The sequence below is a fragment of the Carcharodon carcharias genome, chromosome 1 (genome assembly GCF_017639515.1).
Source record: "Carcharodon carcharias isolate sCarCar2 chromosome 1, sCarCar2.pri, whole genome shotgun sequence".
In the NCBI taxonomy this organism is placed as follows: Eukaryota; Metazoa; Chordata; class Chondrichthyes; order Lamniformes; family Lamnidae; genus Carcharodon; species Carcharodon carcharias.
In genome coordinates this window covers 255,650,678-255,676,076 of record NC_054467.1, presented here as the reverse complement: position 1 = coordinate 255,676,076, position 25,399 = coordinate 255,650,678, and the positions used below count along the sequence as shown (strand labels likewise).

General features: G+C 46.5%; 1 protein-coding gene across 4 annotated transcripts in view; it reads right to left on the bottom strand.

Moving 5' to 3' along the window:
- The window catches only part of LOC121277089 (exocyst complex component 6B), a 632,802-nt gene that overhangs the window by 302,625 nt on the left and 304,778 nt on the right, over positions 1-25,399 (bottom strand). For all 4 annotated transcript variants that reach the window (XM_041186104.1, XM_041186075.1, XM_041186085.1 and 1 more), the window contains exons 9-10: positions 1,279-1,362; positions 1,052-1,098 (exon numbers count right to left, since the gene is read on the bottom strand). In XM_041186104.1, the coding sequence (XP_041042038.1) occupies positions 1,052-1,098; positions 1,279-1,362 (131 nt within the window). The remainder of the gene's footprint in view (positions 1-1,051; positions 1,099-1,278; positions 1,363-25,399) is intronic.

The following is a 25,399-nucleotide window of genomic DNA, read 5'->3' as shown; positions in this document are numbered from 1 at the left end:
TAATAAGGAAGGAAAATGGAATTTCGGCATTTATTGCTAAAGGAATAGAGATAAAAATAGGGAAGTGTTGTTACAACTGTACAAGGCATTGGTGAGACCGCACCTGGAGTACTGTGCACGGTTTTGGTCCCCTTACCTGAGGAAGGATGTAGTTGCATTGGGGGCGGTTCAGAGAGGTTCACTAGATCGATTCCAGAGATGCGGGGTTTGTCTTATGAGGAGAGATTGAGCAGTTTAGGCCTATACTCCCTAGAGTTTAGAAGGATGAGAGGAGATCTAACTGAGGTATATAAGATGCTAAAGGGGATAGACAAAGTAGACGTGGAGTGGATGTTTCCTCTTGTGGAGTATTCTAGAATGAGAGGCCATAGCCTTAGGCTAAAGGGTGGTAGGTTTATATCAGAGATGAGGAAAAATTAATTTTCTCAAAAGGTCATGAATCTGTGCAATTCACTACCTCAGAGTGTAGTGGATGCACTGAATAAATTTAAGGAGGAGATAGACAAATTTTTAATTAGTAACGGGTTGAAAGGTTATGGGGAGAGGGCGGGAAATTGGAGTTGAGGCCGAAATGAGATCAGCCTTGATCGTATTGAATGGCGGGGCAGGCTCGAGGGGCTGAATTACCTACTCTTTGTTCTTATGTAATGTGTTGAATGCATTCTCAGCCTAAAATGCCATTGATAACTGCAGATTTGTAAAAAGGGATTTGAGGGAAGGAAGCAACGGGGGGGGGCGGGGCGGGGGGGGGGGGGGGGGGGGGGGGCGGGGTGCGCGGTTGGGGGAACTGGACCAACTGAGATGGGGAGAGAGAGAGAATGTGAACATGAGGAGGGGAATGGGAGATGGTCAGAGAGAAAATAAGTCAAATCGGGGGAGGCACAAAGGAAGGATCCCGCATTTCGAGAAACATCCTGGTGGCAAAAATCCTCTCCTGGAAAAAAAAACCCAACACAATCCCTCCACTAATGAATACCACTCCAAAATGTAAATAACATTTAGAACATAGCACCAGTAGAACTTTCTCTTTGCATGAAAAACATACACTCACCCTACAATTTGATTAAAATACCTCCTGTAGCCGTCTAACGTTTCATGCTGCAACAAGACAAGCATTTTGAGTTAGGACAATAAAGGACTGCAAAAATAAAGCATTTTAAAAAAAGGGTCATACACTGGCATGCTCAGTAATTCAGGGCAAAAACAAAAAGGAATACTGTTTCATCAAGGTTAAAATGCTCTTTAGTTAATGGAAATGAAAGGGGAGATTATTCCTACCATGTTGGAAGGGGGCTGCAGGACTAAGCGGGCCTGTTTCTTTCTTTGTTTCCTGTAGTAGTTCTCAAATGTATCTTGGGCACCCTGGAGAAATGAAACAGAAGAAAAGGGGATGTGTGTTGGAGTCGGGAGCGCGTGAACACATTTTTAAGGACTGACAAAAGCAGGTTTGTTGTCGAAAGCCAGACACCTTTAACCAAGGCTCCTGTCTACACAATGGGCTTCCCATTTAGACAGGAGAGCCCCAAAACCTCCTTCCCCTCAACCACTGTATCCCAATTGCTCCCATTATCTGAAGCACCCAATTACCTGACCTCCATGAATGGACATTTCCGCTCATTAAAATCTGCCTTTGTAATTTATCAAAAAAGCTAAAAGCGAATGTTCTCAGCTTTGGGGTAAATTATAGAATCTGACAGCACAGAATGAGGCCATTCAGTCCATTAGGAATATGCTAGCTCTAAGAAAAAGCTATCCAATAGTCCCACTCTTCTGCTCTTCACCTCAAAGCTCTTCCAATGTGTACCCTTCAATTGTTTATTCAACTCATTTTGAAAGTCACAGCCAAATCTGATGCAACCATCTCCCAGTCCCATTCCAAACCATTAAAAACTTCCTGAGGAAAAAATATTCTCTTCATCTTCGCCTTAAGCAAGAGAGAGGGAGAGAGCACACAAAGAGGAGTGATGAAGGTAGTTCAAGATGCAGCTATTTTTGCTGCAGAAAGACTAAAGAAATTGGTCTTGTGTCCTTAGCAATAGGAGAGACTCTGAGGTGATTTAAATGAAGTTTTCAAAGTTAGGAAAGGAATTGGTAAAACAATTATGGAAAATGTTCACAATTGCAGCTGAAACAGGTACAAAGTTAGATTCGGGATAAGAGAGGAAGTTAGGCTGAATACTATCAATCAAAGAGTAACAGGATTGTGATTAAATTATCAGGGAAGAAACCATAAGTGAATATAAATGAGTTCAAGGGACAATTACATAGAAGGAATTGAGGGATGATGCGGAAGAGTGGTAAGCGGAGTTGTGTGGTGAAGATAGGTACGTGGGATTAAAGTATCAAAAGACAGGCATGTTAGGCCAAATGGTCTTTTCTTGTTCCTAAAACTTCCCATTCTAATGAACAGCAATACAGTAGCAGTGATTTCAGTAGCAACCCTGGTGACGCCATGCTAGGCCTTTAAAACATTGAACTCCACAAAACAGGGTGTTATTTTTCGCAAGCAGATTTCCTGTTTCCATTCATTGCAAATGAACAAACTATAACCGGTTTTTACAAAAAAAAACACAGGCGGGACAAAAGGGGTTTTAAAGTCTAAATGACTCAGGACTGTGGCTGATTTTAATGAGAAGACCTTTCTCCACCCTCCTTACCACCACCACCACCCCCCACCACCACGCCCCCGACCACCCCATCACCCCCCCCCACCCCTGCCTCCCCAAGCACACAAAACAACTATTTACAATTATTGTTTTTGTTTAAAGTTTTAAATTGCCGTAACCTTAAGTGGCTCCATAATCCCCTGATGTTTTAAGCTCGGAGTGAATGTTCTTTATCTAATTGGGTAGTGTCTTTGCATGGTCGCTTGTATTAAGATCTCTCTGGGGGTGAGGCAGAGCAGGGGGTATGTATGGTGAGGGTAGGGAATTTGTTCAGAAGCATTAATGGTGCTTGCAACGTGAGAAAACGGTGTCGTTGACAGCCGGGAAATAGATGCAGCCTGCGGTCTCACTGCTCAACAACTTCAATTTATATAATACCTGTAACATAGTAAAATGTTCTAAAGCGCTTCACAGTAGCATTAAAATTTGACGTGGTGTCACATAATATTAGGACAGATGACCAAAAGCTTGGTCAAAAAGGTAGGTTTTCTGAGTTTTTAAAAGGAGAGAGGAAGAGGGGCGGAAAGGTTTTGCAGGGAAATTCCAGACCTTAAGCCGAGGCAGTTGGAGGCATGTCCACCAATGCTGGGGTGATTAAAATTGGGGTGTCTAAGGGGGCAGAATTAGAAGATCTCTCAGATTACAGGGGTCGTAGGGCTGTAGGAAGGAACAGAGCTAGTGAGAATCCTGTGGGTAGCTGGTGCAGATGTGGGTGGGGTGTGTGTGAAAGGAAGACAGCCATAGAATCTTAAAGCACAGAAGGAGCAAACAATTCCCCTCATCGCACCTGTGAAAGTTTTTGAAAGAATTATCCAATTAGTCCCAATTTCCAATCTTTCCCCATTGCCAAACAAATTTATCCTTTTCAAGTTTATATCTAATTCCTGTCAAGTAGTGCCTTCTAGATGGCAAAAAACTTGGTTCTGGAAAAAAAAATTCTCATTTTTACACTGGTCCTTGTGTCAATTATCTATTATCAGTGGTCCTGATTATTGACCCAGTGGAAACAGTTTCTCCCTATTTATGTTACCAAAACCACTCAATAAAATCCCTACTTCACCTTCTCGAAGGACAGCAACTCTGATTTCTCTGGTCTCTCCACTGTTCGACAGCAGGTTAAGTTTTAAAGAAACTTAAATCAAAAAATCAGGGCAAGAAATCTTTGGGCGCTTAAAGATTTCCTAGCCCCTCCCCTTATCAAGGTCGGACCTTGCATTAACAACAGCTTTGCAAGCAGCTTACCCGAGCAACCAATTTTCACTTGTGAAGCTGCACAGCTCATGTCAATCCCTTTTAAGTCTCTTTTTGCTTTACTTTTCAGCTTGGTACGATTCTCACTTCCTCATCAGGATGCTGTCAGGCCTGCTGAGTTTCTTCAGTACTTTGGTTTTATTTCCGTTCGACCAGTGTACTGGCCAACATTCCCCTCTCCTCCAAAGACACCAAAATCAGATTAATTGGTCTGCTTGTGGTATCTTGCTGGATTTTCCTAATAAACTGCACTTCAAAGTAATTAATTGTCCACGAAGACCTTTGAGACCTCCACAAGTGCTACATAAATTTTAAACTCTCTTTCCAAATGAGGCTCCCATAAGGATTTTACAGTGAATTGCTGGCAATGCCATTCCTCACGAGAGCAAACAACGCATTCGGCATCACCCTTTGAAGGACCAGGTAGCATTGCTTTGAAGGGGAATTGAAATAGGAAATGGTTTTGAAACAAGCTGTTGATTTGCCACCTCTAACAAATGCTGTTTAGTCGATATGAGTAAATCAGATGTCCATTGCAGGTCCCCCAGCCGCCGCTTTTGCGGAGGATTTGTGCAAAACATGGAGAAAATACTAAGCCATTTCTCCGGCAGGGGTGTCCAGAAGTCTCCAAAAGGAGTTACAGCAGGCAACTGGGACAATTCTATTGGAAATCGATTGAAAGCAAAAATCTCACATTCTGTATAATAGGTCCCTCTTCATCAGTGGTGTCAGTGGAATTTCAGATTACTTGGGAGCAATGATAATTGAAAACAAAAATCAGAGACAATACCAAAGGGTGAAAAAAATATGAGGGAAGGCAAGGTAAAAGGGGAAAAAGTAAGGCCAATTGTACAAGGCAGCGAAGATTGGTGAGGGAGCAGTGAGGAGCTCAGGAGGAACGGGTTAGAGTTCAGAGAGCTTACAGTGAGCTTTGATTTCAACACACCAAGGATGCCAGAGGGTGGAAAGCGTGTGCTAAGCAGAGACTTTGCAACACAAGAGGAATGAAAGGAGAAAAGCTCAAAGCAGCACTGACCATGGCAGCATTAAGAGGAGAGAAAGATGGGTTTAGAAGCAATGGGGAGCTGGGTCGTTGGATAGCGCCAGGCTCCACCAGCACAAGCTCAGATGCCTGGCGCCGTCTTTTGAGTCCACAGCCTGGCTAGCATGGAAAGGAGAATTCTTAAAGACTCGGGGGTTTGTGACATAGCAGTTTAGCTATTTAGCTCATTGCAGCTTAGAGGCAAGGAACAAAATCTCTTTAACAAAACTAATAAGGTCAGCACTCGCAGCATTTTCAAAACATAATCACATGCTAAGAAAACAAGTGTTGTAATGACCTGAAAAGCTAAAAGCATGATTGACATAATGTTGGAAGATCAGAGTTCCCTGGCAACCCTTGAATGTTGGATTGACGGTGTCCTGTTATATTCAGTTTTGGACACATTGTGCCTACTGGATATCTTTCAGTTAACCCTGAATTCTGCCAAGTTATGCTCTAGAATTCCTAAGCAGACAGTACATCAACTACAAACTGCATATTCATACGGTATATTAATGTAACTGTAGTCATCATCCTTTGCACACAAGAGATTCTGTCAGTTTTGTGACTGTGGACTGGATAACATGTCTGTGGATAACATAACACTCTTGTGGAAGAAGTTATAGCCTCCATAGTTTTAAAGTGGTTTCTTTGTTGAACGCATCTGGTTGCAAATAACTGTGTCACCCTTCCTGCACAGGAGCTGACCACAGCATTCAACACCGGAAGGACCAGCAGTTTTACAAATGGGCAAAAGGCGGACAGACTTGGGGTCTGGGTTTTATTCAAGTAGTTGGACTTGTGCCCAGGCCAAAGCTGTACCTATTTATGCTGATCCCTTTTACTCTATCCTCCTCTTGTTCTTGCCATCAACTATTTTTAAAACTCATTTTTGCTTTGTTGCCCTTATCATTCCCCTGCTCCACCCACTCCTTAAGCTATTTCTTGACTTTCTTTTTCATAATCATGCTGCTCCTTCAATCCATTCTCCTTGCTATAAACTGTTTTCCTTCTCGTGTTCTTTTCTGCTCTCTCGCTCTCATCTTTCCAACAGTAGGCCCCCAACCAATCCCCATACAGATACCCCCATACAGCTTTGTCCTCTGCTCCTCCAAATTCCACTGCAGGAATTGGTGTACAATTCGCACCTTTTTTTTAAATGTATTTGTTCATGAGATGTTGGCATTGCTGGCAAGGCCAACATTTATTGCCATTGAGGAGGAGTGGTGAACCACCTTCTTGAACTGCTGCAATCCCTGTGGTGCAGGTACACCCGGAATGGTGTTAGGAAGGGAGTTCCAAGGTTTTGACCCAGCAACAGCAAAGGAATGATGATATAATTCCAAGTCAGGATGGTGTGTGATTCCGGAAAAGAGCTTGCAAGTGGTGGAGTTCACACATGTCCTTCCAGGTGGGAGAGATCATGGGCTTGGAAGGTGATGTTGAAGGAGCTTTGCTGAGTTGTTGCAGTGCATCTTGTATATGGTGCCACTGTGTGTCAGTGGTGGACGGAGTGAATTTTTAAGGTACCAATCATGTCGGTCGCTTTGCGCTGGATGATGTTGAACTTCTTAAGTGTTGCTGGTGCTTAGTTGGGGGGAGATGGTGGCATAGTGGTATTGTCACTACAGTAGTATTCCAGAAGGCCCAGGGGAATTCTCTGGGGTCCTGGGTTGGAATCCTACCATGACAGATGGTGAAATTTGAATTCAATAAAAACCTGGAATTAAAAGTCTAATGATGACCACCATTGCTGATTGGCATAACATCCATTTAGTTCACTAATGTTCTATCAGGAAGGAAATCTGCTGTCGTTACCTGGTCTGGCCTATATGTGGTTGACACTTAAATACCCTCTGAACAGGAATTAGGGATGGGTAATAAATACTGGCCTAGCCAGCGATGCCCACGTCCCATGAACGAATAAGTTTTTAAAAATTCAACACAGGCAGGAGGTCACACTCCTGACTTTTAGATGGTGGACAGGGATTTAGGTGGTGAATCACTCGCTGTAGAATGGCCAGCCTCTGACCTGCACAGGGAAGTATTCCCTGTGGCTGGTCCAGTTGAGTTTCTGGTCAAAGGTGATCTCCAGGATATTGATTGTGGGGTTTTCAGCAAAGATAATGCCATTAAAATTCAAGTGGAGGTGGTTAAGACTCTTCCTTGTTGGAGGAGGTCACTGCCTGGCTACTGTCTGGAATGATGACCATGAAACCGTTGTCAATTGTGGTAAAAACCCATCTGGTTCACGAATGTCCTTTAGGGAAGGAAATCTGCTGGTCTGGCCTACATGTGACTTCAGATCCACAGCAATGCGGTTTACTCTGAAATGCCCTAGCAAGCCACTCAGTTCTCAAGGGCAATTAAGGATGGGCAATAAATGCTGGCCCAAACAGCGATGCCCACATCCTATGATCAAATAAAAAAATTGTGTGGCTCAAATATAACTTGCCATTTATCAGTCCAAACTTGAATGATGTCCAGGTCTTGCAGGGTGCTTCAATATCTAGGGAGTTACAAATGGTTGTGAACACAGTTAATCATCAGGGTACAACCCCGTCATCTGACCTTACGATAGAGGGAAGGTCATCAATGAAGCAACTGACTATGGTTGGACATGGGGCCCTGCCCGGAAGAACCTCTGCAGGAATGACCTTCCACAATGACAGCAACAGTCAACTTCCTTTGTGCCGGGTGTTATTTCAGCCAGTGGAGAGCTTTCCTCCTGATTCCCACTGACTTCAGTTTTACAAGGACTCCTTGATGGTTTACTCAATCAAATACTGCCTTGATGTCAACGGCAGTCACTCCCACCTCACCTCTGGATTTCAGCTTTGTCCACATTTGGACCAAGGCTGTAATGAAGTCAGGAGCTGAACAGTTCTGACCTCATGGTTGCCCATGATGAGTAAAAATAAAATTGTGGAGCAGAAAATGGTAGCAAATTTCAGTTGAAAATCACAAGTTTCACGAGCAAAGTAAGATAGAATTCATTGGTGCTTTAAAAAAACATCATATTTGAATTTCCAGTAAATGGAATTAAAAAAAAGAACTTGCTCAAACTGTATTTAAATCTCTTTCCTGTGGTTTCTTTAACGATTCACAGATCCACCATGATATCGTTGAATAGGAAAGTTCCGAATGCTCTCCTTGGAATAGAGAAGGTTAAGAAGTGACTGACCAGATGTTTTCAAGAAGATGACAGGTTTTGGTGAAGTAGATGTAGAGAACTATTCCCTCTGATGAGCGCGTCAGTAACCAGTGGCCATAGTTTTAAATCGTTGGCAAATATATCACCGTTCCTTCACTGTCGCTGGATCAAAATCCTGGAACTCCTTTCCTAACAGTACAGTGGGTGCACCTACATCATATGGGCTGCAGCAGTTCAAGAAGGCAGCTAACCACCACCTTCTCAGGGGCAATGAGAGATGGGCAATAAGTATTGGGCCCAGCCAGTCAAGCCCACGTCCCTTGAATGAATAAAAAAGGTATGAGATATGAGGAGGGTTTTTTTTTCTGACAGCATTGTTGGGATCAGGAATACTCTGAAAAGTTGGTGGATGCTGATTCCACAAACCAATTTAAAAGAGAGTTGGACAGGTACTTAAGGATGAGGAACTTACAGGGTTACGCACAAAATACAGGGGTGTGGCACCAGCACAACAGCTTTTTCAAAGAGCCAGTACAAGCTCACCCCCAACCAGGCTGTGTCAACAAATATATAGTATCTTTGTAGCATCAACAAATATAGTATCTTTAAAGTGACCAAAATTACCAAAGCTTCACAGGAGCGCTATAGTGGGAAAAAAACGTGACACCCAAGCCTCTTTAGGAGATGCTGGGACAGTCCTGGTATTTGGGGGGCAAGAGAATTAGAGAGGAGGAGAGATTTGGGTGGGGGGGGGGGGGGGGGGGGGGATTCCAGAGCTTAGGGCCAAGGCAGCTAAAGGCGTGTCTGCCAAAGGTGGAGCAATTAAAATCACGGATGTGCTAGAGGTCAGAATTGGTAGTGTGCAGAGACCTCAGAGAGTTGTAGGGCCTATCAGCAAAGCAACGTTACAAAAGCAAAATTTTGCAGATGCTGGAAATCTAAATGAAAGCAGAAAGTGCCAGAAATACGTCGCATATCCGGCAACATCTGTGGAGTGAAATACTGAGTTAATATTCCGGATCTGTGATCTTTCATCGACAGTCTGATGGGTGAGGTAACAGCAGGCACTAGGCTTCCCAGAAATGTGATCCAGCAAAAGCACAGGTGGGAAGTGGAAAATTTGGGAAAAGACCAAGTGGTGAAAGCAGACTTTTTAAATGAATAATCAGTGTGGCTCCTCTTTAAGAACAGCATGAACTGGAAGAGCAAGTCCAACTTTTGTGACAAAGCTTCAACTGAATCGTATTTTTTGCTTCTCATTTTATTTGCCAGCTCTTTTAAAAAGAGAAACGGGGGGTGGGGGGGGGGCCGTTGGGGAGGACTGGAGAGAGACTTATCAACTTCGCTGTGTGGGACTTAATCATCTGTGAAACAGTCGCAATTACAATATTTTCTAGCTTGTCTAAGCTCCTTTTCTGTGTCGGTTCAACCTTTCCACCCTTTAAATTGGTCGAGAGATCATGATAAACTGCCGCTGAAGTGTCTAATTGTGATCTCTGTTACAGTGCCATTGTACCTTCAGCTGGTGTGCTGTGTAGGAGCTTGCAACCCCTTATTGTCCTCTCACCAGGAATGAGCGTAAGCCTATCCCGTGCTATTGTGCCATTAGCTCCCCTGGAATCCCCACGAGTTGACAATTTAATACAAAGTTCTTTTTGAGAGCAGTCTTGAGATCTTTTCTTTTCTCTCTCCCAGCTTTCTCTTTCTTTAAGTGCTGGTGTTGTTCGAAGTCCTTTTCAGACTCGATCCTATTCTGGGTCTAAAAGAACACTTTAAAAAAAAAATAGGACTTGTTTCTACATTTTGCTTTCCATTGTCTGTACCCTGCTTGTAATGCTTCTTTTGATCCCACGTGCGAGAGAAAATAAAAATCAATTGGAATGTGTTTACAGAGGTTGCTCCACTTCAAACCTATGGGTGTCATCCTTTTCCCCCATAAAGGGAAAGGAACATTTTGGGTGCAAGGGGCTTGAAGAGCAATATTATTTAATTCAATTTTGAGATACTCTTCCATTTCATAAAGTTATTTTTTTTTAAAAAGAGAAAATATGAACATCGCCTGCTGGCATTGCCAGAGTGCCACTATGCTCAGCAATGCTGAGCTCCTCTGCTAGTGTAGTCGTTGAGTAAGCGAGCAATAGCAACTTGCATGCATACAGCACCTTTAACATAGTAAATACATCCCATCAGCAGTCTAAAATTGGCATTGAGCAACATAAAGAAGGGTGCGGTCTGGGTCTCTACAATAGTTACCCAGAAGTTAGAGTTCTTCTAACTTTTTCTGGGTAACTATTTGTGTAACACAGCCGGAACCATCTGAAGTTAGCAATTTAAATCACATTTTAGCAATTGCCCAAAGGAAGTTTGTACTACTGGACAATTGCCATGCAAACGCTTACATGGGAACTTCTGAAGGAAAATCCCTAGCGCATCTTTGGGGTACCTCCCAACTCAGACGCTGGACAGCTCAGGAGTTACAGCCCAATAATTCAGCATCTCTCTTCCATAGGTCCTTCCAGGCCTGCTGAGTTGCAGCATTTTCCATTTTTATTTCGGATATCCAGCATCCACGATATTCTTTCTTCTTCTGAGTAAATGACACAATCCCATCCCACCCAACAAAAATCATCCACCCCATCCATTTCGGGGGCAATACAGCAATTTGAACGCTTTAAAGTCTTTTTGATTATATCCGTCTCAAGAGGATCCGTGGAACGAGCAGACAAAGCTTCAGTTTACGGTCTCATCTGACAAACAACACTTCCGGCAATACAGAATTAACTCAGTATTTAAAATGACTGTCTAGATGACGCACTGATAGTCTAAAGTGGGTCTCATTCCATACCTTCTGAATCAAGGGGGCGAACCTGCTTCTAATTGAGACAAGGGCAACGGCGAGTGAGAGCGCAGGGCGAAGGTGAGGGAGAGCGCGAGGCGAAGGTGAGGGAGAGGGAGGGGCAAAGGCGAGGGAGAGCGCGGGGCAAAGGTGAGGGAGAGGGCGGGGCTAAGGTGAGGGAGAGGGCGGGGCTAAGGTGAGGGAGAGGGCGGGGCAAAGGCGAGGGAGAGGGCGGGGCAAAGGCGAGGGAGAGGGCGGGGCAAAGGCGAGGGTGAGCGCGGGGCGAAGGCGAGGGAGAGGGCGGGGCGAAGGTGAGGGAGAGGGCGGGGCGAAGGTGAGGGAGAGGGTGGGGCGAAGGTGTGGGAGAGGGCGGGGCGAAGGTGAGTGAGAGGGCAGGGCGAAGGTGAGTGAGAGGGCAGGGCGAAGGTGTGGGAGAGGGCGGGGCGAAGGTGTGGGAGAGGGCGGGGCGAAGGTGAGTGAGAGGGCGGGGCGAAGGTGAGTGAGAGGGCGGGGCGAAGGTGAGGGAGAGGGCGGGGCGAAGGTGAGGGAGAGGGCGGGGCAAAGGCGAGGGTGAGCGCGGGGCAAAGGTGTGGGAGAGGGCGGGGCGAGGGAGAGGGAGAGGGCGGGGCGATGGCGAGGGAGAGGGCGGGGCAAGGGAGAGGGAGAGGGCGGGGCAAGGGAGAGGGAGAGGGCGGGGCAAGGGAGAGGGAGAGGGCGGGGCAAGGGAGAGGGAGAGGGCGGGGCGAGGGAGAGGGCGGGGCGAGGGAGAGGGCGGGGCGAGGGAGAGGGCGGGGCAAGGGAGAGGGCGGGGCAAGGGAGAGGGCGGGGCAAGGGAGAGGGCGGGGCAAGGGAGAGGGCGGGGCAAGGGAGAGGGCGGGGCCATGGCCAGGGGGAGGGCGGAGTGAGGGAGAGGGCGGGGCGAGGGAGAGGGCGGGGCGAGGGGGAGGGCGGGGCGAGGGAGAGGGCGGGGCGAGGGGGAGGGCGGGGCGAGGGGGAGGGCGGGGCGAGGGGGAGGGCGGGGCGAGGGGGAGGGCGGGGCGAGGGGGAGGGCGGGGCGAGGGGGAGGGCGGGGCGACGGGGAGGGCGGGGCGACGGGGAGGGCGGGGCGACGGGGAGGGCGGGGCGACGGGGAGGGCGGGGCGAGGGAGAAGGCGGGGCGAGGGAGAAGGCGGGGCGAGGGAGAAGGCGGGGCGAGGGAGAAGGCGGGGCGACGGCCAGGGGGAGGGCGGGGCGACGGCCAGAGGGAGGGCGGGGCGACGGCCAGAGGGAGGGCGGGGCGACGGCCAGAGGGAGGGCGGGGCGACGGCCAGAGGGAGAAGGCGGGGCGACGGCCAGAGGGAGGGCGGGGCGACGGCCAGAGGGAGGGCGGGGCGACGGCCAGAGGGAGGGCGGGGCGACGGCCAGAGGGAGGGCGGGGCGACGGCCAGAGGGAGGGCGGGGAGAGGGAGTGGGGGAGGACGAGCAAATGAACAACACAGTAAAGAGTTCCACAGTTTTGAGATCGTGGGAAGCAATGACTTACGAGTAGATGACTTTGCAATGAGTCTTTATGTGAACAGTGAAGATGCTGAGAGGAGGAAAGGTACAGAAGCCAGAGTCCTTGAAGGGATGAGGGGGAATTGTCACTAATCCTCCTGGGGTCAAGCTACACCATCTTCATTATATCTTAGACAAAGATGTGGTGATTTTCACGTTGTTAAGACATCACAACCTGCTGGAATGTACTCTCTGGGTTATTGTGGAATTGATGTTCGTTTTTATTCATTCACGGGATGTGGGATTCACTGGCTGTGCCAGCATTTACTGCCCATCCCTAATTGCCTAGGAGAAGGTGGTGGTGAGTTGCCTTCTTGAACCGCTGCAGCCCATGTGGTGTAGGTACACCCACAGTGCTGTTAGGGAGGGAGTTCCAGGATTTTGACCCAGCGACAGTGAAGGAACTGCGATATGTTTCCAAGTCAGGATGATGAGTGACCTGGAGGGGAACTTGCAGGTGGTGGTGTTCCCATCTATCTGCTGCCCTTGTCCTTCTAGATGGTGGTGGTCGAGGGTTTGGAAGATGCTGTCAAAAGAGCCTTAGTGAATTCCTGAAGTGCATCTTGCAGATGGTACACACACTGCTGCTACTGTGCGTCGGTGGTGGAAGGAGTGAATGTTTGTGGATGTGGTGACAATCAAACGGGCTGATTTGCCCTGGACGGTGTCAAACTTCTTGAGCGTTGTGGGAACTGCTCTCACCCTGGCAAGTGGGGAGTATTCCATCACACTCCTGACTTGTGTCTTGTAGATGGTGGACAGGCTTTGGGGAGTCAGGAGGTGGGTTACTCATCGCACGATTCCTAGCCTCTGACCCGCTCTTGTAGCCATAGTATTTATATGGCTAGCCCAGTTCAGTTTCTGGTCAATAGTAACCCCCAGGATGTTGATAGGGGGGATTCAGTGATGATAATGCCATTGAACATCAAGGGGCGATGGTTGGATTCTCTCTTGTAGATGGTCATTGCCTGACACTTGTGTGGTACGAATGTTACTTGCCACTTGTCAGCCCAAGCATGGATGTTGTCCAGAACTTGCTGCATTTGGACATGGACTGTTTCTGTATCTGAGGAGTCGCAAATGGTGCTGAACATTGTGCAATCATCAGCGAACATCACCACTTTTGACCTTATAATGGGATGAAGATCAGTGACAAAGCAGCTGAAGATGGTTGGGCTAAAGACACTACCCTGATGAACTCCTGCAGTGATGTCCTGGAGCTGAGATGACTGACCTCAAACAACCACAACCATCTTCCTTTGTGTTAGGTATGACCCTAACCAGTGGAGAGTTTCTCCCCTGATTCCCATTGACTCCAGTTTTGCTAGGGCTCCTTGATGCCACACTCAGTCAAGTGCTGCCTTGATGTCAAGGGCAGTCACTCTCACCTCACCTCAGGAGTTCAGCTCTTTTGTCCATGTTTGAATTAAGGCTGTAATGAGGTCAGGAGCTGAGTGGCCCTGGCGGAACCCAAATTAGGCATCAGTGAGCAGGTTATTGTTAAGCAAATGCCACTTGAAAGCACTGTTGATGACCCCTTCCATTACTTTACTGATGAGCGAGGGTAGGCTGAAGGGGCCGCACAGGAGGTTGCTCAGTAAGATAAGAGCCCATGGTGTAAGAGCCAAGTTACTAGCATGTATAGAAGATTGGCTGTCTGGCAGGAGGCAGAGAGTGGGGATAAGGGGGTCCTTCGCAGGATGGCGGCCGGTGACTAGTGGAGTTCCACAGGGGTCACTGTTGGGACCACAACTTTTCACGTTATACATTAATGATCTAAATGAAGGAACTGAGGGCATCCTGGCTAAGTTTGCAGATGATACAAAGATAGATGGAGCGATAGTAGCAGAAGGATTTGGACAGGTTAGGAGAATGGGCAAAGAAGTGGCAGATGGAATACAATGTGGGGAAGTGTGAGGTCATGCACTTTGGTAGGAAGAATAGAGGCATAGACTATTTTCTAAATGGGGAGAGAATTCAGAAATCTGGAGTGCAAAGGGACTTGGGAGTCCTAGTCCAGGATTCTCCTAAGGTTAACTTGCAGGTTGAGTCGGTAGTTAGGAAGGCAAATGCAATGTTGGCATTTATTTCAAGAGGACTAGAATATAAAAGCAGGGATGTGCTGCTGAGGCTTTATAATGCTCTGGTCAGACATACGTGGAACGTTTGAGGACTCTGGGTCTATACTCGAAGGAGTTTAGAAGGATGAGGGGGTTCTGATTGAAACTTACAGAATACTGAAAGGCCTGGATAGAGTGGACGTGGGAAAGATGTTTCCATTAGTAGGAGAGATAAGGACCCGAGGGCATAGCCTCAGAGTAGAGATGAGGAGAAACTTCTTTAGCCAGAAAGTGGTGAATCTATGGAATTCATTGCCACAGAAGGCTGTGGAGGCCAGGTCATTGAGTGTATTTAAAACCGAGATAGATAGGTTCTTGATTGGTAAGGGGATTAAAGGTTACGGGGAGAAGGTGGGAGAATGGGGTTGAGAAACTTATCAGCCATGATTGAATGGTGGAGCAGACTCGATGGGCCAAATGGCCTAATTTCTGTTCCTATGTCTTATGGTCTTCTGGCTGTAATTGGTTGGATTTGTTGTGCTTTTGTGTACTGGACATGCCTGGGCAATTTTCCACATAGCCGGGCACAGCTTGGCTAGGGGTGCAGCAAGTTCTGGAGCACAGTTTTTCAGTACTCTTGCCGGAATATTGTAGGGCCCAGAGCCTTTGCAGTGTCAGGTGCCTTCAGCCATTTCTTGACGTCACATGGAGTGAGTCGAGTTGGCTGAAAACTGGCTGGGGACCTTCGGAGGCCGAGGTGGATCATCCACTCGGCACCTTTGGGTGAAGATTGTTGCAAATGCTTCAGCCTTATCTTTTGCACTGATGTGCTGGGCTCCTCCATCATTGAGGATGGGGATATTTGTGGAGCCTCCTCCTCCAGTGAGTTGGTTAATTGTCCATCACCATTCACAACTGGATGTGACAGGACTGCAGAGCTTAGATCTGATCAGTTGGTTGTGGGATCTCTTAGCTCTGTCTACCACTTGCTGCTTATGCGGTTTGGCATGCAAGTAGTCCTGTTTTATAGCTTCACCAGGTTGACACCTCATTTTTAGGTCTGCCTGGTACTGCTCCTGGTATGACCTCCTGCACTCTTCACTGAACCAGGGTTGATCACCTAGCTGATAATGATGATAGAGTGGGGGATGTGCCAGGCCATTAGGTTACAGGTTGTGTTCAAGTACAATTCTGCTGCTGTTGATGGCCCACAGCGCCTCATGGATGCCCAGTCCTGAGTTGCTAGATCTGTTCGAAATCTATCCTATTTAGCACAGCGGTAGTGCCACACAACACGAGGGAGGGTATTCTCAAAGTGAAGGCGGGACTTCATCTCCACAATGACTGTGCGGTGGTCATTCCTACCGATACTGTCATGAACAGATGCATCTGTGGCAGATAGGTTGGTGAGTATGATTTTCCCTCTTGTTGTTTCCCTCACCCGTAAGACTTCATGGGGTCCACAGTCGATGTTCAGGACTCCCAGGGCAACTCCTTCCCAACTGCACACCACTGTGTCGCCACCTCTCTCCTTCTGGTGGGACAGGACATACCCAGGGATGGTGATGGTGGTGTCTGGGACAATATCTGTAAGGTATGATTCTATGAGGATGACTTTGTCAGGCTGCTGCTTGACTAGCCTGTGAGACAGCTCTCACAATTTTGGCACTAGCTTCTAGTTGCTCACGTGTCGGCTCATTGAATATTTCCTTGTCAAATTAATCCTTCCAAAGTGTATCACCTCACAGTTTTCAGGGTTAAATTCTATCTGCCACTTCTCTGCCCATTTGACCATCCCATCTATATCTTCCTGTAGCCCAAGACACTCAACCTCACTGTTAACCATCTGGCCAATCTTTGTGTCATCCGCAAACTTACTAATCCTACCCCCACATAGTCATCTATGTCGTTTATATGAATGATGAATAATAGGGGACCCAGCACAGATCCCTGTGGTACGCTACTGGACACTGGCTTCCAGTCACGAAAGCAGCCTTCTGTCATCACCCTCTGTCTCCTACAACAAAGCCAATTTTGAATCCACCTTATCAAATTACCCTGTATCCCATGTGCATTTGCCTTCTTTATAAGTCTCCCAGGTGGGACCTTGTCAAAGGCTTTGGTGAAATCCATATAAACTATATCAACTGCACTACCCTCATCTACACACCTGGTCACCTCCTGAAAAAATTCGATCAAAGTTATTACTGTTTAAGGGGAAGCTGCATGAGCGGAGAAAGAAACTGAAGGATATGGTGATAAGATGAGATGAAGTAGGGTGAAAGGAGACTCGTGTGAAGCATAAATAGTGGCCTGGACCAGTTGGCGCAAATAGCCTGTTTCTGTCACGTGCATTTTATGCAATGTTTTAAAAAAATGAAAACCTGGTTCAAAATAATGAAGACAGTCATTAAGACTGAGCTAAGATACAGTCAAACTGACAAGTCCATCACACTGCTTTGTAGCTTTCCCTTTACAAATCGGAATTCTGCAGCTGTCAAGAAATGTGATATATATCAATGCCTGAGCCAAGTCCCTGAGATTGAGTGACATGTTTCTCACTGACCTGGCCCAGAAGTACACCAATTATTCTCACCCCTCCCCAGGCCACAGTAAGGTCCCAGCACATTGAACAAACAGCAAGACATCAGAGCTGTCAGACGCATCACTGTTTGCTTTCACCCTAAAAAGTGAATAAATCATTGGGCCAGATGTGAAAATGCATTCACCTCTCCTTTCTCAACTTCAATGGTCTCACTGGATTCATTTGGCAAAGCCCGAGAGATGCTGATGGCAGCTTTTAAATTGTACTTCCTGTCGCCTTGTTAGAGAGAGATACCAAGGGGGCCAAGGAATCCCAAACACTTAAAAGTTCAGCAATAACAACAATTTGCATTTATACAGCACCCTTATCACAGTAATGTGTACAAAGATGCTTCACAGGAAAGCTGCCAAACAAAATGTGACACCGAGCTACACAGGAGATATTGAAAGGAGTGACCAAAAGCTTTGTCAAAGGATATTTTAAGGTGCATCTTAAAGGAGCAGAGAAGATAGAGAGGTGGAGAGTTTTATATAGGAGTTCCAGAGCATTGGACTTGGACATCTGAAGCTGAAGCCACCAATGGGGGAATGATTTGAGGGATGCACAAGAGGCCAGGATTGGAGGAGCGCAGAGATCTCAGAAGGTTGCGAGGCTGTTAGAGATTACAGATAGGGAAGTGCAAGGCCATGGAGGAATTTGAGAACAAGGATAAGAATTTTAAATTCTAGACATTGCCACACTCGTAGTCAATGTAGGTTCGTGAGCATGGGGGTGATCATCACTTGATTAAGTAATTTATAGACTGGAAAAGAGATACATACAAACATATGAATTAAGAGGTGTAGGCCACTCGGCCCCTCGAGTCTGCTCCACCATTCAAAAGATCATGGCTGGTCTGAATGTAACCTCAATCCCACATTCCTGCCTACCCCAGATAACATTTCACCACCACACCCCCCACCTCGTTAATCACCCTCCACCCTTGTTAATAAAGAATCTATCTAGCTCTGCCTTTAAAATATTCAGACTCTGCTTCCACCACCTTTTGAGAAAGAGAGTTCCAAAGATTCACAACCCTCGAGAAAAAATTTCTCCTCATCTCTGTCTTAAACGAACAACCCCTTATTTTTAAACAGTGACCTAGATTCTCCCACAAAAGGAAACATTCTCTCCACATGCACCCTGTCAAGACCACTCAGGATCTTAAAGGTTTCAATTAAGTCGCCTCTCGCTCTTTTAAATTCCAGTGGATACAAGCCTAACCCGTCCAGCCTTTCCTCATAAGACAGCCCACTCATTCCTGGTGCTAGTCTAGTAAACCTTCTCTGAACTGCTTCTAATGCATTTATAGCTTTCTTTAAAAAAGGAGACCAATACTGTACACAATACTCCAGATGTGGTCTCACCAATGAGTCATAGAGGTCTACAGCACAGAAAAAGGCCAGTCAGCCCTCCGAGTCTGCGCCAGTCAAACAAGTACCTAATTATTCTAATCCCATTTTCCAGCACTAGGCCCATAGCCTTGTATGTCATGGCATTGCAAGTGCACATCCAAATACTTCTTCAATGTTATGAGGGTTTCTGCTTCTACGACTCTTTCAGGCAGTGAGTTCCAGATTCCCACTGCCCTCTGGGTGAAAAAATTCTTCCTCATCCCCTCTAAACCTCCTGCTCCTTACCTTCAATCTATGCCCCCTGGTTATTGATCCCTCCACCAAGGGAAAAAGTTCCTTCCTGTCTACCCTATCTATGCCCCTCATAATTTTATACACCTCAATCATGTCCCCCCTCAATCTCCTCTGCTCCAGGGAAAATAACTCCAGTCTGTCCAATCTCTCCTCATGACTAAAACTCTCCAGGCCAGGCAACATCCTGGTAAATCTCCTCTGCACTCTGTCTGGTGCAATCACATCCTTCCTATAATGCGGATTGCAGAACTGCACGCAATATTCTAGCTGTGGCCTAACCAGCGTTTCATACAGTTCCTGCATAACCTCCCTGCTCTTATATTCTATGCCTCGGCTAATAAAAGCAAGTATCCCATATGTCTTCTTAACCACCTTATCTACCTGTCCCGCTGCCTTAAGGGACCGGTGGACAGGCACACCAAGGTCCCTCTGATCCTCGGTACTTCCCAGGGTCCTACCATTCATTGTAAATTCCCGTGCCTTGTTTGTCCTGCCCAAGTGCATCACCTCACACTTATTTGGATTAAATTCCGTTTGCCACTGATCAGCCCATCTGACCAGCCCGTCCATGTCCTCCTGTAATCTAAGGCTATCCTCTTCACTATTTACCACCCCCACCAATTTTTGTGTCATCCACGAACTTACTGATCAACCCTTCTACATTCAAGTCTATGTCATTTATATATACCACAAAACAGCAAGGGACCCAACACCAATCGCTGCAGAACACCACAGGACACAGGCATCCAGTCACAAAAACACCCCTTGACCATCACCCTCTGCTTCCTGCCACTCAGCCAATTCTGGATCCAATTTGCCAAATTGCCTTGGATCTTAGCTTCATTATCAGTCTCCCATACAGGACCTTATCAAAAGCCTTGCTGAAATTCAAGTAGACTGCGTCAAATGCATTGCCATCATCCATACACTTGGTCACCTCTTTGAAAAATTCAATCAAATTGGTCACACATGCGCGCCCCCCCCCACCCCTCCCTTAACAAAACCATGCCGACCCTTGATTAATCTCTGCCTCTCCAAGTGTAGATTAATTCTGTCCCTCAGAATTGCTTCCAACAGTTTCCCCACCACTGAGGTTAGACTGACTGGCCTGTAGTTCCCTGGTTTATCCTTTCCTCCCATCTTGAATAATGGCACCACATTAGGTGTGCTCCAGTCCTCTGGCACCTTTTCTGTGGCCAGAGAAGTACCATGTACAACTGAAGCATAACTTCCCTACTTGTGTAATCAATACCCCTCACAATAAATTATAACATTCTATTAGCTTTCCTAATTACTTGCTGGATCTGCATGCTAACCTTTTGTAATTAATACATTAGGACACCCAGGTCCCTCTGAATCTCAGAGCTCTGCAATCTCTTTCCATTTAGATAAGCTTCTTTTTTGTCCTTCCGGCCAAAATGCACAATTTCACATTTGTCCACATTATACTCCATTTACCAGGTCTTTGCACACTCACTTAATCTATGTCACTTTGTAGCCTCCTCACGTCCTCTGCACAATTCATCCAAGTCATTTATATTAAGTGTTAAAAGTTGAGGCCCCAGCATTGATCCCTGTGGCACACCACTTGAATAAAACACTCGTCACATCCTGCCAATCAGAAAAAGACCCATTTATGCCAACTCTCTGCTTCCTGTTAGCTAGCCAATCTTCTATCCATGCCAATATGTTACCCCCTACACCATGAACTTTACTTTCTGCAATAACCTTTGATGTGGCACTCTATCAAATGCCTTCTGGAAATCTAAGTACAGTGCATCCACCGGTTCCCCTTTATCCACAGCACACATGACTCCTTCAAAAAACTCCAGTCGGTTAAACATGCTTTCCCTGTCACAAAACCATGTTGCCTCTACCTAATTGTCTTGAACTTTTCTAAGTACCCTGCTATAACATCTTTAATAATAACTTCTAACATTTTCTCTGTGACAGACGTTAGGCTAACTGGCCTATAGTTTCCTGCTTTCTGTCTCCCTCCCCTTTTGAATAAAGGAGTTATATTTGCTATTTTTCAATCTAATGGAGCCTTCCCTGAATCTTGGGAATTTTGGAAAATTAAAACAAGTGCATCAACTATCTCACTAGCCACTTTTCAATACCTTAGGGTTAAATCCAGCTGGACCTGGCAGCCTGCAGCCCCAGCAATTTGCTCAATACCACTTCCTTGATGATTGTAATTTTCCAGAGTTTCTCCCTCCCTGCCATTTTCTGATTTACAGCCACAACTGTTCTAAAAAAGAGCAATTTCACATCTGCCAATATCCAACCAACGGATCAAATCTAAGCTCTTTAGCAAAAACAGAATTACCTGGAAAAACTCAGCAGGTCTGGCAGCATCGGCGGAGAAGAAAAAAGTTGACCTTTCGAATCCTCATGACCTTCAACAGAACTGAGATCTTTAGTCCTGCTACATCCAATCGTGAATGGTGGTGGACAAATAAACAATTCACTGGAGGAGGAGGCTCCACAAATATCCCCATACTCAGTGTTGGGGGAACCCAGCACATCTGTGCAAAAGGCAAGGCTGAAGCATTTGTAACAATCTTCAGCCAGAAGTGCCGAGGCGATGATCCATCGCAGCCTCCTCCTAAGGTCCCCAACATCACAGGCACGAGTCTTCCCTCTGTGTAATCTCAAAAAATACGATTTAAGGCACTGAATGCTGCAAAGACTTTGGACACTGACACAATCCGACAATAGTACTGAATTCGTGTGTTCCAGAGCTATTCAAGTTGTTCCAGTACAGCTGCAACACTGGCATCTACTTGACAAGGTGGAAAATTGCCCAGGTATGTCCTGTTGACAAAAAGCAGGACAAGTCTGATCTGGCCAATCACCATCCCATCAGCCTCCTGCTGATCAGCAGCAAAGTGATGGAAGGTATCACTGACAGTGCTATCAAGCAGCACTTACACAGCAATAACATGCTCTGCTTGGGTTCCATCAGGGCCACTTGGCTCCTGACCTCATTACAGCCTTGGTCCAAAAAATGGACGAGAGTGCTGAATTCCAGAGGTGAAGTGAGAGTGACCGCCCTTGACATCAAGGCAGCATTTGATTCCATGCGGTACAGGAATCAGGGAGAAAACTCTGCAATGGTTGGAGTCATACCTAGCACAAAGGAAGGTAGTTTTGGTTGTTGGAGGCCAGCCATCTTAGTCCCAGGACATCGCTGCAGGAGTTCCTCAGGGTTTCAATCTAGGCCCAACCATCTTCAGCTGCTTCCGTCATAAGGTCAGAAGTGATTTACAGATGAGTGCACAATGTTCAGTACCATTCGCAACTCCTCAGATACTGAAGCAATATGTGCCCATTTGCAGCAAGACTGCACAACATTCAGGCTTGGGCTGGTAAGTAGCAAGTAATATTCACTCCATACAAGTGCCAGGCAATGACCATCTCCAACAAGGGAGCAAGTTCCCCTTCAAGCTATATGCCCACATCCCATGAAAGACCAAAGAAAAAAAGCATTTTAAATAGTGAAGGTAAGCTATGACAGTTGGTAAGACAAGAGTTGTTGCTTTTTCACCATTTTCCTTTTCACCTCAATGCACAGTTTCACTCACATGTGGTTCACCCAATTGGCCCTTCATGTGTGAGTCTATATCAGCTATTGAACAAAGAGGTCATCACAGCCAATCGGCATCAGGTCCTCAGTTGACATGCATTATGTATTTCAACAAAAGTCAATAGCTGGCAATCATAAATGGTGAAAATGACCCAAGCCACGACTGGACAGATAACGAAACAAACTCAGGCTATGACTGCACAGAGGTCAAAACTAACCTAGGTCCTTTCAGATACACAGTAAAACTAACCCAGACCTCTTTGCATGCATGGCAAAACTCCTCCTGTAATCAGGACAGCAGACAATGTGGTTTCTGCCATACTGTGAAGCAGGCAGCATACATCAATGTAAATCATTGCATAACACACACAAACAGTGTGCATTAAACAATTACAGTGATTACATAACACAATCATTAAAACCAGGGAGAAAAAAATAATTCAGTCCTTTGCACAGCATGTAACTCAATCTCAACAAACAGTTCATAGTGCGGCCGGCCATAAATATGACAGAGGTTGACCATGGCGGTTCCAACATCCTGAGATGGTTCTAGGAATTTATTGTGGAAAGCCAGTTTCAAGCAAAGCAAAAGTTCAAGTTCTGCTTCAAGTGGGAGATTCCCTTGACACACAGCTGCAGGCATTTCTACCATCAGCGCAGCCAGCTCTCCCTCTCTCTCTCTCTCGCTAGTAAAATAGCTGAATGCAAAACACCGTGTAGAACATATGGACAGCTTGCTGCCAAAAACTGACCCCCGAGACTTGGAAGTGCTTACTGATTTATGACAGGTCATGAGTTGTGTGGCCAAACACCAGCATACACAGGACTGTCCAATAACGTAGCAGTTAGTTACATGATCTCCAAGCGCCTCTTCACACCATGAATTGCTCCCCATACCTCAAAAGTGCAGTTGCTGTTCTGGAAAATCATCCTGGGACACTGACGTCTCATAAACACCCCAGCCAAGCTGACACTTACCACAACGTGACCAAAAAAAAAATAATGTGCATTTTCATAGCATCCTCAGGACATTCCAAAACACGTTAAAAACAAAGAATTACATTCCTGAAATATAAACACTGTTGTTTTGTAGGCAAGTGTAGCAGCCGATTCATGCAGAGCCAGGTCCCTGATCAGCAATGAGATGAATAACCAATTAATCCGTTAGAATGGTATTACGTGAAAGGCAAGTATTGGCCAGAACACAGAGAACTCACTGCTCTTCTTCTAAGCAATATGGGATTTTCGAAGTCTACCAGAACAATCAGATGGTGTAAATGTTTTGTTCAAAGGACAGCACCTTTGATAATACAGCATTGATTCAGTACTGCATTGAAAAGTTGATCTGGTTCATGTTCTCAAGTCTCAGAGTGGGTCTTGCACACAAATTTGAGAGAAAACCAAACTTGCAAATGTTGAATGCTGCTTTCTTATTTTTCTACATCATTAGGTAAAAGTGTTGATTGGCAGGATTTTCCAAGTTTACATGGATTCCACTCATGGTACACTCCTGCCATTACAATGTTTGGCAAGTACACATCTATCAAGCTGAGTAATTATCATTCACACTTTTTTCAGACCCAATTACTCACATGCTCTCCTGGCTGGCCTCCCAGCCTCCACCTTCCAAAACTAAAGCTCATCCAGAACTCTGCTACTCATACCCTACAGTTTTGATGGTTTTACAGCATACTGGGTGGTCATTTAGTCCATTGATCCCTGAACTGGTGTTACTTCCTCAACTGGAAATATCTGTGATCAAATTTCATTATCCTGTGCTTTCCCTGTATCCTTTCGCATATCCTTTTAAGCCTTGGGGCAGCTTCTGCCTGAATACCACACCCAGGGTCAGCTGGGGCTCTGGGCTGCCACGGAGCTTGGACCTGCAACCTGTTGACCAAGAGAACGCTATCCAATGAGTCAGGCTAAAGTGGGTTCTGAGACAGGTCAGATGGATGTCACCTTTCCCAACCCAGGGATTGGTCAGAATGCTGCCAAAGAGCAGTTTCTGCACTAAAACGCTAACACAGATCACTTCAATATCACATCTGCAAAACTGCACAACCATCAGCTTTTGCAATACAAATGAACTTGAGGTATTTAACTGAAAGGAGACCAAAGAGTTTGGGGGTAGGATTTTATGGAGCACAGTGGTATCGTGGTATCCGCACCACCCCACCGGCTAAGATGTCAGTGGGGAGCCCGTCCACTGGAAGAATGGCTTCCCCACTCTCTGGGGGTGGGATTCCCATCCTCAGGGACAGGATATCTCGCCTCAGATTGGATGGCTGCAGCTTTGTAGTAGCCTCTGGCCGCTGCTGGGACTACAGGCGGTCCCCAATGGCTATCGTTGCTGGGGACCAACACCAAGGTAACTCAGGCAGGATTTCACTGCCGCCAGGCTAGCAAGCCATAGTGAAAGGCTGGGTTACAGAAGCCGTGGGGGGGGCTAGCAAGCCATAGTGTAGGGCTGGGTTACAGAAGCCGGGAGGGGGGAGGGATGGGAGGGGAGGCAGTGAGGGGGGTAAAAGGGGAAATGTGCTCTTGCATAGTGGTGGTGCATGCTCTGATGGACAGGGAACAGGTGAAGTAGGTTCACCTTCACCCAACAACCCCTTTCCCAACATCACCCCCTGCCTTGGGTAAAATAGCAGCAGGGATGGGATGAAGTGGCTAATAATTGGCTGCTTAAGGGCCTCAATAGGCCCAAGGGCTGGCAAGCCACCCAACCCCTCTACCAGGCCCCCCATAAAATGACACACAGATTGTTTGGGGGCAGGGGAGGTGGGGGGGTGCCAGCTCAGAGGCCATGCGCTAGATTTTACAAGCCCACCTCCCCCCCACCCTGCATTCAAACCCACCAGAGGAGGAGTGTAAAATCCAGCCCTGGGAACTTTAGATGGACTTGAGCAAAATCCACAAAAAACAAGTACACACTCATCACCTGTCACTAGCAGAGACACAGTAGAATTAACTGTCCCAAATGAATCTCACTTGACCCAGATGCAGTTAAAACGTCAAAAGCACAGACA